Genomic DNA, 14,754 nt, shown 5'->3' with positions numbered 1-14,754 from the left:
CAGTAAAATTGAGGATGATAATAAGTGGGAAACTTAAGATGTTTATGAATGACACACTTTTAATATTACGAGATATTCTTGCCTATGTTAAAATTCTTGAGAATGAGACTAGTATTATGCTTATACAGGATAAGTCATTGTTATGTGGGGGAGGAGAGTGGGAAATAATCTTACCATGCAGACCATGGTGGCCTGGAAGTCGCCATCCTATTGCACCAGCCTTCTGTGTACTAGGATTATACGCATAGACCATCCTTCCTGGTTAATTCTTTGTAAAATTAATACTGAAGTATTGATGAACCATAATGATCTCTACAAACTCCTCTTCAATGGTTTTGCAAAGAATTGTGTACACAACACACACACACACACACACACACACACAGGGGGGTATGATGAGAATAAATGTGACAGAATGCTAACTAGTCATGAGTTTAGGGGTTTAATGTTAATTATCAACCTGAAAGAATCCCAAATCCTCTGGGAGATGAGCCTCTGGACATAGGACATGCCTGCTGGGGACCATCTTGATTTTAACAGAGAAGGGGAGCCCCTCCCACTGTGGGTGGCACCAATCCCTGGCTGGAATCCTGGACTCTACAGATGCAGAAAGCATTCTTGACCGATTGTGGCTACCATGTGACCTGCTGGTTCAAACTACAGCTGCCTCGACTTCTCTGCCATGAGAGCTGGCTGGTACCCTTGAACTGTGAGCTGAAATAAACACTGTTCCCTTTATGATGTTTATGCCAGGGTATTCTATCACCTCGACAGGAAGAGACACTAAGGCAGTGAGGGAGGTAGGAGGTGCTGTGAAGGCACTTACTGACCAGTCTCCCGACTCTGCTGTCAAGGTCACTGAGCCAGTGATGACAGAACTGACAGCAATCAAACCAAAACCATTCGGACAAGATTCTACATTTTCATGTGCTGGATGTCTAAACATTGACTATGTGGGTTCACATATGTCATAATGAATAAATTAAAGGATAGTCAATTATGGTCATCTTGCTTCTTTCAAATGTCTATATGCTTACTTGAAGTTTGTTTCTAGGTTTATATTAAGGAGTCAATTGCTGTCAAGACTTTGTATATTAATTGTATGTGTGGTGGGTGGTGGGTGTGTTTGCACGTGTATATGTGTGTGCAGTTTTGTGTGTGTTTGCATGCATATATGTGTGTGGTTTGTGTGTGTGTTTGCGTGTGTGTGTATGTGTGTGTATAGTTTGTATGTGTGTGGTTTTTTGTGAGTGTGTATGTAAGAGTTTAATTACCCCATTGTATGCCCTATCTCATTTAAGATCAAATTTTCTAGGGATAAGTTTACCAGAAAAACACAGGACACCCAGTCACAGTTGAATATTAGATAAAGAATAAGTCATTTATTTAGCATAACTTTGTTCCAGATATTTCAGAGACTAATTATTCATGAGGGGGCATTTGTATTAAAACCAATCATTGTTTATCTGAAACTGAAATTGAAGTGGGCATCATACAGCATGTATTCATGTTTGTTAAATCTCTAAGTGTCATTCATTCCCTAGTCTGTAAAGCTGATTCTGCCTTCAACTGTCAAGCCTTAGTCCTGCAGATTTATTGAAGAGAGGATGTTTCCAGATCCTCTGAGTTTTAAACCCTAATGGAAATAAGCTTGCTTTTTAGCTGAATTGTCCCACCCTCTTTAAACTCATGTGCTTCCCAATGCCCTCCATTCCTTCTTAATTATAATATATTTCAAGAACTGCGTATTTATTTGAGATAAAACCCATGCATACAGGTCACATAAAATACATGAGGATGAGAATTAAACCTAATACAGTATTGGCTAGGGGGTGTGATATAGGAACTACACAACTATTGTCTACAGTGTTGTTTATAAGTCTCTCTCTAGGAGCCTTGTTGCACGAAGAGTATGTTTGGTCTGTTAGCAATAATGCACACAGCACAAATACTGGAGAGTTACAACCTCAAAGCATTCCATCCGGTCCCAGCTCAGAGATGGTGTACTGTTTGACCAATGGCCCTGACTTACAATGACCTTTCAAGTGACATTCCTGGGAAAATTAAAAAGAAGCCATTACAAATAGAAGCATTTGCAGAGATCACTCGGGGACTGTAGCACCACTCCACATTGTAAAATGCACCTGTGTTATCTTGCACCTTCCTGAGTTGAACTTTGAAAATAAATGGTAGCCAGATGCAATGAGAGCATGGGGAATTCACCCCAGGGGGACCCTCACTGGTGGTAGTAATAATCTTGACCATCATAGCCTTCATAGCCACGCCCCTTGTAGTAGCTGTATTCGTCCTCATAGGCGCGGTAATTGTCCCCGCGAGGCTCCCCGTTCTCGTTGTCGTAGACTTGATACTCACCGTTGTCTTCATTGTTGCCCATTTGTTCGTATTCCCCCCCATACTCAGCGGTGGTGGTTTTTCTGAATGGTGGCGGGGTGGTCCCGTAGGCTTCGGGTGGTAGGGTGGTATGCTGAAACTCGTCCAGAAGGTCAGCTGTCTTGGGACCATCGCTGATCAGCTCCCTGCCCGCTGTGGTCCCTTCAGTGACACTCTGTTCCTGCCCTTCTTCTCCGTTGTCTCCTCCACTGCTGCCGTTCCCACCGTCCACGTCGGTGGAGTTGGTGCTGGTGCCGTTGACGACCTGCTCGTTTTCATCTACTTCTGCTTCTTCGTTTTCGTTTTCTTCCTCCTCTTCCTCTTCTTCTTCATCGCTTTCCTTCTTTTTTGCAGGCTCGCTTTCTGCATCTCCAGCCTGAAAGGCAAAGTTTGAAATCATTCAAATCTAGTTTCTGCAGATGGCCTTGTTATGGATGCTGTTTTGAGTGAATGATAACTTAATTTGTGAAAGAATTGGTGATGACTTTAAAAATTCAGAAGAGATACCTTTGTAATGGGTTTTGATGGGTTGGGGGCATGTACCCGATAAGCCTGCCCTCTGCACAATGCTTCCTTTGCTCTGCTCCCCCCCCCACCACACACACACACACACACACACACACACACACACACACACACACACACGCTTTCTGCCTTGGAAGTCGCACCTCTGAAGTGGGATGGTACAATAGCTTGGGGAGGAAATTCACAGAATATCATTCCTCATTTGTAATCAGGGAAAGCCTATCTATTCTTGCTTCTTTAATGAGGTAATAATATAAGTAAAGACGGTATGAATATTATACGAATAGTGTCAGGGAGACTTAGACATCAGCAGAGAGATCAACATTGGGACTCATTACCTTCTTGGGCAGTTGGAGTGCAGCCAGCTCTACAGTCCCAGTTCCCATCGTGGTCTCCGCCCCATAGGCAGCTGTTACACCAGAGAGTGTGGTGTTCTCCGCCTCGGCCTCCTCGTCTTCATTCCCCTCCGAATCTTCATTGTTTTCCTCTTCATTTGAAGTCTCCTGGTGAGAATATCCAGAGTTCAAAATTTACTATAGCTGGAATAGAGCTCAAGATTTGTTGGGTCTCCAAGGCACTATTTGGAAATGCCCTCAGCTGGCACATAACTGCCTGCCTGTGTGCCATTTCCCTTCTTACTTCTAAGAACTCAACGCTACTTAATCCCATTTATCAGCTGGTGGAATGCTGCAGTTATTTATACTTTCTATTTTATCAACTTAACAGTATTTGTGCTTTAGACATTTGGTGCACAATTATTTCTTCTGCACAAGAAATTCATAGTAGTGTGTATGATATTACATGAAGATGATTAAAAATTAAGACTTGGACAAATGTACATTATAATCTTTAATGTTTTATTCTTTTATTTATGCTATGAGATAATAGTTTGTAAACTGACATAATCTATCAGTATAATTAATACCTACTAGTAAAAAATCTGGATTTTATATGTTTAAATTTAAATAAATAAATTTAAATAAATGAGTAGTGGAGAGTTGAATTTACTTGAAATGTATTTCTGGGAGATTGTGATGTTAGGATAATGTTAAGATTTCAGGAAAATGAACTAAATCTGAGTTTGATCTTTCTTTTGAAAACAAATTGACTAAAGCAGAATTTTTCTTCTTAAGTTTGTGAATGCTATAATTTCAGTGTAGGGTTTGATACAACCCAAGCCTCCTTTCCAAGCTAGGTGTGCCCAATATCTCATGAGTGGTATACCATTTGTTTTTGTTTTTTTTCATAATTCATTCAAGCAGATTAAACTTTTTAGTGGTTTAAGGAGAAATTCTTAGTGTCATTGGAGAGATTCTATGAGGCTATGTTAGTTGGCTCTTGTTCCCTCATTTCATTGATGAAAATGCTGACATGCAGTGATACAGTGACCTGTATGAAGTCAAATGGGTAAGAATTCATAATCATTCATTGGTGGCAGAGTCAAGACTGAAGAGTAGCCATTGTACACAATTTCTCCTCTTAGATTCTTTCTTGGCCCAGAAACTTAATTTAAGAATGTTCTTGTGCAAACAAATTAAAAAGGAAATGGGCTGAACTATTACTATATTGGGCTTCAAATACCTTATTATATAGAAAAGTTATCCATATCCATGGCCCCTAGAATGGCCAAAATGAATGAAATAAACAGGTGTTGGTGAGAATGGGGATCAGTAGAAGCTTTGTATGAGGAGAGGGGGCGTTGCCCGACAGCTCCTACTTTGGAGAGCCTTTAGTAAAGCTGAACATATGCACATCTTTTGACTCAGAAACTATGCTTTTAAGTAAAATAGCCTCCCCAAATCAATGTGTAAAGTCACTTGAAGAAGTTCTAGAATTTTCCCAGCAGTACCACCTTTATAGCAATCCTAATTTGGAAACTAGCAAAATACCCATTTTCAGATGACTCATACATTGCAACACATTGATACAGTGAAATAATGATCGGAAACCTGGGTACTCAAAGAGGAGAGGATAATTTGGAAGAATCCCTGAAGGTCAGAACAACAGAAGCTCTTAAAAAAGAATATATAGTGTGTCGTCCTATAAGTAGAGTATGTATATGTATAGAATATATAAAATATATAAAGTATTGTGTATTAAAAACAGGCAGAAATTAACCTACTCAATTAAAGTCAAACTCATGGTAGTCCATGGTGGGAGTTGATTAATGTAATATTGGACATGTTCTATTTTTTCATAATAGTGTTGATTTACTTACATATTCAGTTTCTGAAATTTCAATGAGCTGATAATGTTATCATGTGTGTTTCAATTAAACAAGTCTGAAGTGCTTCAAGGTGTGTGTGGGGGTGTTATCATCAAATAGAAAATGTGCCCAAGTAGTTTCCTCATATAAATACAATCCCTGGGGTTTGTACACCTAGCTGGAACTCTCAGTTAAATTTTAAAGAAGACATTAAGATGAAAGCATGTGTAGAATCTTGCAAGTGGAAAATCCCCAAATCTATCCACCTTTCTATGATTACTGTAAATGAATGATCTTTGGAGCATCTCTTCCTTTGACATTTCAAAACCAAGTCATCAACTATTTCCTGGGCATCATATATGCATCAGAATTGTGCCAGGCAGTATGAGGAGTTACAGCAGGAGGCACGGAACAGTTCTTCCATGAACAGAGTTTAACACAGCGCTATTGGGTCTTAGGGGATTTGAACAGAAGAAATGGGAGGGCCTACATATTCAGGGGTGGCTGACAACGTTTTGGGTGGGCATAACTTTGCCAGAGGCCTGTCTTCACTTCCACCACAGCAACCAAGAACTGCTGCCAAGAGATGCATGGTGGAACTGGGACATGCAAAGTCTGCTTCACAATCGCTGGACAGAAAACAGCTGTAGTAACATGGATGAGGCTCCCTTAGCTTTGGAGTCTGACTGAGCTGCAGCAAGATTTTAAAGGATGTAGGCCATACAGGGTTTCTGGTCCTGGCCTGGCATTATTTTTAAGGCCTTCCCTCCACGGTCAGGGTAACTATAGCACAGGGAATGTTACTTAACCAGAAGGAAAAACTAATACTTGGTCACCATTCAAGTTGCCACATCTTTGGCTTTCAGGATACCTGACACAGATGTTCCATTTTTGGCTATAATTTTCTACTCATAAACACCACCCAGAAATAACTGAATTTGGAAGGTTCCCAAGCCAGGAGTAGTGAATGAATTTTAGCCATTAAGTACAGTAATTTAACTATTTAGGAAGATGTTTATACATATTGAGTATTTTTGTTTCTGTAATCTAATAATTAGACAAAAATCTATTAAATTACTATTAAAGAGACTGACCATATTCTGTAGATTAAATCAGGACACCACTGTAGAGGTATCAGTTGGCTTCACATCCTGCCCACCAAGGAAGGTGCATGGCGCCAAGCTTGAGATTACTTCTTTCTTGCTTACTGTCATAGGCATCCAATATAAATAAACATCATGCTGCTTTTCAGTGGGTGTTACACTTCCCTTAAAAATGCAGCCACCTTTGTTTTTGGGTACCGCATCTAGGTGGCTTCAACCCCACATTGTGATGGTGTTTAAAGTGAGTTGCTTTAGTTACTTATAACTCAAATAATATTCCGCCTGTCCAGGATAGCTGGTTATGGGGAGCTGGCAAGGCAGCAGTGGGTATTTGCTGGGCCCAGACTGCATGGAATAGTTTCCTCTTAGCTCCTTGTGTTGCCTGCCTTGCTACAGAAGATACAGAAAATGTCTTACCTCTTCCCCCTCTTCCTCTGAACTATCACCATCTTCGTTTTCTTCAGAAGAGTCACTGCCTCCCTAAAACATATATATAAATATATACATACACATATACATAGTATGTGTGCATGTGTACATACACATATGATGCATAACAGCAACTGAAGTTTCCTGATGATTAAAATGTAACAGGCAGAGATATTTACTTATGCTTATTAGTATTATCAGCTTGGTTGATTTGTTAGCACAGAACAGTGTCAAGCTAAAGTGAGAAAGATGTGAGCACATTTGGGCAAATATGAAACGAGGACAGAAACCGCTGTTTTCATAATGAACAGCCTATGAATGAGGTTACTCACTTTCAACCTCCCAAACATAGACAATATGTTGAAATATTACATTCTATGCAAAAACCAGAATAACAAATCACAAATTGTTTAGTTTTGAAGGAATGAAGGAACTACTGAGTTCTTCCTCCAAGAAGGAACTATTCAAAAAAGTGTGATTTCCCCAACCATTTCTAAGCAGGTCTCAAACTAAGATATAGATTGCATAGTCTTATTTTCTTACAAAATACAGGTGATAATGATTTATTTTACTATAAAGTGTAAAGTGTTATTTGACAGTTCTCTTAAATACTACAATCTAAATCATAATTTGATATAGAGAAACTAAATTTGTATTCCTAGATCCTCAATTTAATTAAAACTAATTTTAAAATTGTGTTCATTGATAAATGCACAGTTAAATTAGATGAAAGATATAAAAGCACTTACGATTTGACGGGGTGATAATAAAGTAAACCAAGGATCCTACATATAAAACATGAGTCAGTGAGCTTTATTGGGGTCTTCATTGTTGTTGCCTTTATATTGTTTTGTTATATTCTTACAGTGCTGGGATCAAACTCGGGGCAAATGCTCTACACATTAGACACACCCTAATGCTGGGCTTTCTTCTTTTTATTTTTTAATTACATGTAAATCTAAACATGCATCAGAACTTCCAAGTCAAGAGGAGAGACCCTTGATCTTTCTACCAAAGATAACCCAAAGGGAATCTCCCTTCCTATTCCACACTCAGCCCCAACAGCCTCAGAGATCCATGCACGCCTAGCTAGACTGCCATTTCTGATGATCTGATTCTGATGATCAGTTAAGCATCCTGTCCTGAAAGAACATGACTGAGAAGGACCATTGACTTCTGAGTTAGGAATAAGTCTGTAGAGGAGGCTCATCCCTGTGCTGCTCATGGAGTCCCTGTTGGCCTCATTCTCCAGGTGGCTGTGTCACCCAGCCAAGGAAAGGGAGCTTGCTGCCTTGGGCCAACAATGACTTTGGGTGGAAGAAGAGTAATTAGACCCTCACTACACTGCCATGACCTAGTAGTTACACTGTTCCACACCCAGGGAGGAATAAAATAAATTGTTATGTTTGAGCTATTTCCACTTATTAAGTCAAATATAGAGGACCATATATTTATCTAAGCAGAGCTGTTTTTCTCTGCTGGGACTATGTTAGGTATTCTTCATGCTTCCTTCGCTGTATTTTCCTCCCTAACTCCACCGTTATGGTGTGTGGTGGGGGCCATTGAAAAGCTATGTGGGATACTTAAGGGTTTGCATTTTACTTTGTTAATGTTTTGAATCACTTTCCTTTTTTTACGTACTACCAGTTTATCAGAAAGTCTTGCTGATTCTTCCAGAGCCTTTCATGTATTTATATAGACACATGAGAGATGATGGGCAGATAAAAGACAGATGAACAGGTGTCTTAATGGAGGGCAATTCTGAAAAGCCACATTTGTATGCTAGCTGATAAAAATGATAAAAGAAATAAAATTGAATCTTGCTTTCTACAAGTTGGCACACTAATCAAATATCATCTTAATCATAAAATGTAATTTTTCACTAAAATAGCTTAGGATACTAATTAAGATGATTTACATGTCTGTTTCTATAGCTCAGCATGGAGACAGTCTATGGCAAACTTGGTGGCTTTGCAACTCATCTGATGCATCGCATGCAAGTTGCTATTTTATGGATGGCAGCCCATAAACAGACTTGCTAACTCACACGTGAATTTTGAAGTCAATAAAATATAACTCATGGGGTCAGGATGACAGCTTTGGACAATAAATAGATGTTGACATAAGATAAGAGACATCAAACTTTGTAAAAACAGGAGCTTGTCACAAATATCTCAGAAAGTTGTATGTGGAGATGTTCTTTTTTTTAAATTTTAAAACAACTACCTTACAAGTTCTACTTAAATTGGTCTAGCCTCTATGTATATAATTTGTGATAGAAGCATATTTGACTTCTATGGACTTTGAATCTATTGATATATATATATATATATTGATATATATAAAATCTAGGCGAGAATGGTTGTATCTAAGTATTAGATATTTCAGAAAAGTTAGCCAGCTACTTAGGAACTAGAATTTATATGATATCTGTTTTAGAAAGGGAACAAATTTCCAAATGGACCCTGTTTATTTTTGGGCCTGAGGTGAACCAAGGAACGGAGGACAATTCTGAAAACCCACAACTCTTGTATCACTCCTGCTCATATTTCTGCGGCCACACAAGTTCCCTATAATTATAATGGTGCTAGAAATACTTGAGGAGTATGATTTCCTATCATTGCATGAGCTAGAGAGGGGTTAGCCTGACATATGGTGAGACTCGGAGCCAAGCCACCGCGCCGAGGCACCGTTCACAGGATCCTGCCGCTTTCAGTGTCTTGGGAGTCCTGGGTCAAATGGTGCATAATTGACACTCTGAACCCAAACTGTACAGTCACGAAAATAGTGTCACGCTAGTGTTTTGTGTATTTAGGACCAGCACCACACCCTCCAGTATCCAAAGACCTCTTTCACAAATAACCCAGCAAAAATGGGATGCCTCATTTTTAGCTTTAGTTATTTTTCCTTCTTGTTTACAAATTTTACTGATTTTTTCCCTCATGGGCTTCCTACATTTCACAAGTTTCTCTCTGTCCTCTGCAGTGCTCGGGCCAGACCCCATTATGATTGTGCTCCATGTGTGACCCACAGTCCTGCCCCCTAACACGGTAAGGGTTCCAGACATCATCATCACTGCCAGGGAGTTATTAAGGCCTCTGGTTGTCTGAAGACTCGGGTGCTTATGAACTTAGCTTTTCGAGAGCTCAGGGGATGCTGAAATGTCAGATGTGAACAGCTGGGTGACAGTACAGAGCCAACCGTAATGACCGTTAGTGATCTTATCACAATTAGTGATCTTATCACAATTAGTGATCTTATCACAATTAGTGATCTTATCACAATTAGTGATCTCATCACCAGCTTCCTTGTCAGTAGTTGATGAAATGTTCACTTTTATCAGCAGATTCGAGGAACACTTGAACTCTAGATGTCAGAGTACTTGTTTTCATCACCCCAGTGCGCTCTCTCTCTCTCTCTCTCTCTCTCTCTCTCTCTCTCTCTCTCTCTCTCTCTCTCTCTTTCCCTCTCTCTCTCTCACTGTACTTTGTCTCTTGTGTTGAAAGAAAGCTTGGGTTTTTATAATAAATTCCAATTTCCATAGCAAGAAGGAGGGATCTGGATGAATGGAGTTGGGAGCGGATTCAGATGTCCGGGTGTTAAATTTAACCCCCATTACCAAAGTACGAGGGGTGAAAAGGGAAGTTTTGCACTTACCTGGACTGGAAACCGCTTTAGAGATGGATAAAAGTAGGCATGCTTGTAAAGAAAATAGCGTGGCCGGTACTTAAAGACCTGCCCAAATAAAACAAAGGTTATGATCACATTTAGTGCGCACTTATATTAGAATAAATGTAGGCTAGAGAATTTTTCTAAAATTACTTACCCCATTTTCCTCAGAATCCTCAGCTTTGACTCTGCGATGGAAATTTTTCATCTGTTCAAAAGAACATTTTATTGTTACAGACCCCGTTCACATAAAAAGTGTAACTACCAAAAATAAAGGTTTTTCCACAATGAACTTACTGAGAAAGCACAAGCCATTCCCAAAATGCTGAGCAAAATTAAAGCAGTCTTCATTTTGCAATTATTTCTGCAATCCAAGAAGGGATACAGTTAGCAGATATTAAAACATAGTGCATGGCTCATTTGCTCATAAAGAATTCAGTTGGTCTTATTTTGTCTAACTCTCATTTAAACTAATTAGAAGCGAATTTTCACTTGGAGAGGTGTGGTTACTTGTCTGGCATGAGTGAGGAGGACCTGTGTATGACCTCCAGCCTTGAAAAAGTCTCTTTATTTTTCCAAGTCCTTCCACTTGTATTGTAGGTGTGTCTGAAGAGCTCTGAGCTCCACATTTGATTCATCCATTTTTCTGTGACTTGTTAGTGGGGGATCATTGGATCCCTGCATCAAGCTCTAAATACTCCCGATGCTTCGCACGGGGTGAAGAAATCTCCAAAGACACTGACAGGGGAGCATCAGCCACACCAGCCCGTGGGCATGTCAGTGTGGCTTCGTGTCCCGCTCAGTTGCTGATAGTTAAAAATCAAGCAAAGCTCAAATGTGTTGAGATGGTTCATTTACCCAGCGGACTGCAAGGAGATTCCAACTTCTGTGCATAGATTTTTGAACTAAGAGTTCTTTCTTAAAATAGACAGTAGGGGTCCTTTCCCTAAGAATACTTCAGAGTTGATTTTGGACCTGCAAGAGGGAGGGAAGGATGGAAGATGAAGGGAGGGAGGGAGGGAGGGAGGGAGGGAGGGAGGGAGGGAAGGGGAGAGTGGAGAGAGGAAGAGAAAGGGGAGGAGAGACAGAGAAAGACAGAGGCAGAGAGACAGACAGAGAGACACAGAGAAAGGAAGGGAGGGAGGGGGAAGAAAGGGGAAGAAATGAGAAAGGAGGGAAACAACCCATAATACATGAAATGCTACTCTCGTGAGAAACAGCACTCAAGAGTCTCCTCGAATCAGGTTTCCCCAGCTCCAGTTCAGCTTTGCGTCTCTTAGTGAGGAGCTCTGCGGTAGGTGTAGATGCTCTACAGAGTAAGGATGCAGCTGCCAGGGGGTGGGTGGTCCTGGGCGATCCTAGGTTTACAGCAACAGCTCTCCACGTCCACACAGCTTCATCATCAACAGAAGTGGAGTGTTACCCTGAAGTTCTGTTTTAAAACTCTGTCCTCTAGAGGTTGAACAAACTTCCCTGGAATCCTAACACCTATTCACTCACAGCTGATGGGAGTTGCTTCAGACACGGTGACAATTTGGTGATACAGCAGGAATGGCATTTTCTCTAAATACATTTTGTAATGAAATATTTAAAATGTATAAAGCTCATGTTACGTGTTGCACTCTGCGGAGACATTTTTTTATTTTATTTTACATCATCACTAGCATTCACTACAGCTTTACCGAGTATTAGGTACTAAATAACCAGTATGCAGAGTAAGGCTCCAGGCACATTGCTGGTGTGGGAATTTTGATTGGATGTGTACACACTGTTTTCATCTTGTATCTTGGAATTATCCATATTTGTTTGTGTGCGAACAAAAGAGGGAGGAAGAGAGCAGGAGAGAGAGGCAGAGAGACATACACAGAGATGCTTTAACAAGCTGAGAGGAGCAAAGGGGTTTAGCCCCTGAACATGGACCACCTGTTTAAGAAGACTGATGAGACAATCCGGGTGGTACACTTAGGAGGTGGATGCAGGAGAATCAGGAGTTCAAGGACATCCTTGGCTACATAGGAAATTCAAAGTAAGCTATATGAGATCCTGTGTTAAAAAAAAAAACAAAAACACTAGCAATGAAGAAAGAATAGAGGAAGAGGAAGGAGGAGGAGAAGGAATTTTGCTTTATCGATTCATGAAAATGTGATATTCATAATATTCAAAGAACTTAAAACTTAAATAGAGGGAACTGTAGATAGAGCTGTGATAAGAAAAAATTCTCACATGAAATCATGACCTAACCAGGATGAAAGCATGGCGGAAATGATGATATGTTGTATATAAAAGCAAGTGAAACATTAATACCTCAACTGGCTGCCCATGTTAATCTTATCTTATTTACTGTTTGATTCACCAAACAATAGAGTCTTCTGCAGTGGCCACTGCTGACTTGGACAACTCAAACACTCTAAACAATTGTGTTATAATTCCGTATACGGTAGCAAAATCATTTACTTCTCTGGTAGTATACATTTCCATACTGATTTTAGAGGTATAAGATATGAACACTTTAAAATTCAATACAGAATACATTGAAAAGAAATTGTGTATTATTGAAGTACAATTTAGGAATAACTTATGGAAATGCATATATCTAGTCAGTTTACAAATGTAAATACTACTGCAGTTAGATTGCCCTGAATTTATCCCACAGAGAGGAAGATGCAGCATTTTCTAGTTCACGTTCCCAATCTGAACAGTTTACTTGCTTGTTCAGGTTAAGAAGCCTGGAAAGAAAGCTAAATTCAGAGGTCCCATTTCGTAGTAAACAAAAATTCAATCAGAGTCATTGTGCACAATGCAATAAGACCCACATTTCAATAGAATAATCCCAAGCCAAATCCCCACACGGAAGCCTGAGGTGCCTGGCTGTGAGGCAAGGAAGTCTGTTGGCTGTCTTACCCTTTGGCAGTCCTGGCCGGAGTGAGTGAGTGGCGCGGATTGTTCCCTCTGCTGCCACTCACTCATTCACTTGCTCTTGCCGCCTATAAACCTTCTCTGCCTCTCAGCAGCCAATCACAGCCATGGTCAGCGTGATGTCAGGCTCACCAGAAAACCCCAAACTTCAACACGTTTTCAAGATTCGGGCTCAGTTGAATAAACATGAAAGGCAGGTCTAGTGCCAAGAGGTTTGCATTGTGGGATTTAATTGAAGGGTTAGAAGAAGATGGCAGTTAGGGTTCTGAAGATATATAATAATATGCTGGATTTCAAATCAAATAAACAGCAAAAGGCTTAAACATTTAAACTTTCACAATTGTACAAGTTTCCACTATGTCGAAAGAAAGGGAAGCTGGCTATTGCACACAGCACTGCGTTAGTTTAAAAGCACTAAATAAAGGGAATGAGTTGATGCCCAGTGATATCTCAATATCGATTCTTTTATATTTCTTACTGAAACATGTTTCAGAGGCTCATAAGTCAAAATTAATATGATTAAATCAGCCAGACTGCCTAAGGTCTGCTACTGTGAAAGTTACAACGTTTGAGGCTCAGACCAAGAAGCTGACGCAACCTTTCATAAAACAGAGTGCTTTGCATCATCTGGTACTGGGCCCTTTGATGTGCAAATGGAGCCACCTCGTTACACACTTGGGCTTGTTTCTATTGCTTATTCCTATGAACAGAGCTTACTAGTACTGCCAGAAAGTAGCTCATGGTTATTGAAATGATGACTGAAAAACAAACCCGCGGTACATGGGTTGGCAGAATGCTTTCTAAGCTTGCAAAGGAAAATCTGGTTCGGTGCTTTGCACACTTCTCTTGACCTGTCACGTTATTCTCCTCAGTTGGTGTCCACCTGACAGAAATCAATAAATCCATTGTTCCTCAGGTGCCAGTTACTCTGTTAGAGTCTTCAGAGCTAAAGAGAAGTATTTCAGCATTTTTTAAAGATAGAGCCATAAAAGAGAAGCTGAATAAGGCTCCTTCTGTTCCATTCAATCCCATAAGCTCGGTTGAGCAAAGTTTGAATAATTCAGTTTTCTACCAAACCGAAGTGTTTTATAGGACACCAGGAGCTAAACAAGAAAGCCTGGCCCTTGCTTTAAAGTGTCTGCAGCTGTGTGTGGAGAAGAGCACAGGCCGAGAGAAGGCACAGAAACTAAAAGATCCACGGAGTCCAGAGCTGTGTGAGGAGGGAAAGCAGCTTAAATTCTGGAAACGGAAATGTTCATGATGCCAAGAACCTGAGACTAGACAGGTCAGAGCTCCGGGGCAAGACCTGCTACAGTCGCTCTGCTAACTGAACAAGGAAATGACGTCTAATGACTATTACCCATAGATCAGCGTGGCATTCAAACCCCAGCAGAGAGTCATTCTTAGAGTAGATGGGAACTAATGCAGAGACCCACAACTGGGCAACATGAGGAGAATGAGAGACTTCAGAGTGCTCTCCTGAATGGGGTGATTGGAGCACACCCCTCTTCTCTA

General features: G+C 40.3%; 1 protein-coding gene across 2 annotated transcripts; it reads right to left on the bottom strand.

Moving 5' to 3' along the window:
- Positions 1-1,365: 1,365 nt before the first annotated feature.
- Positions 1,366-13,322, bottom strand: LOC114691862 (integrin binding sialoprotein). Of its 2 annotated transcripts, XM_037209236.1 has the most exons (8): positions 13,225-13,322; positions 10,621-10,687; positions 10,481-10,531; positions 10,312-10,389; positions 7,404-7,439; positions 6,643-6,705; positions 3,255-3,419; positions 1,366-2,767 (listed from the first exon to the last, which is right to left on the bottom strand). In XM_037209236.1, exons 2-8 carry the CDS (start codon positions 10,672-10,674, stop codon positions 2,237-2,239), a joined length of 978 nt encoding a protein of 325 aa, XP_037065131.1. In that variant the 5' UTR covers positions 10,675-10,687; positions 13,225-13,322; the 3' UTR covers positions 1,366-2,236. The 2 variants fall into 2 exon arrangements, with proteins under 2 accessions (XP_037065131.1, XP_028723288.1); XM_028867455.2 differs by lacking the exon at positions 7,404-7,439.
- Between the last annotated feature and the right edge of the window lie 1,432 nt (positions 13,323-14,754).

The sequence above is a fragment of the Peromyscus leucopus genome, chromosome 10 (genome assembly GCF_004664715.2).
Source record: "Peromyscus leucopus breed LL Stock chromosome 10, UCI_PerLeu_2.1, whole genome shotgun sequence".
NCBI lineage: Eukaryota > Metazoa > Chordata > Mammalia > Rodentia > Cricetidae > Peromyscus > Peromyscus leucopus.
This window is presented reverse-complemented; position numbering and strand designations above follow the sequence as displayed.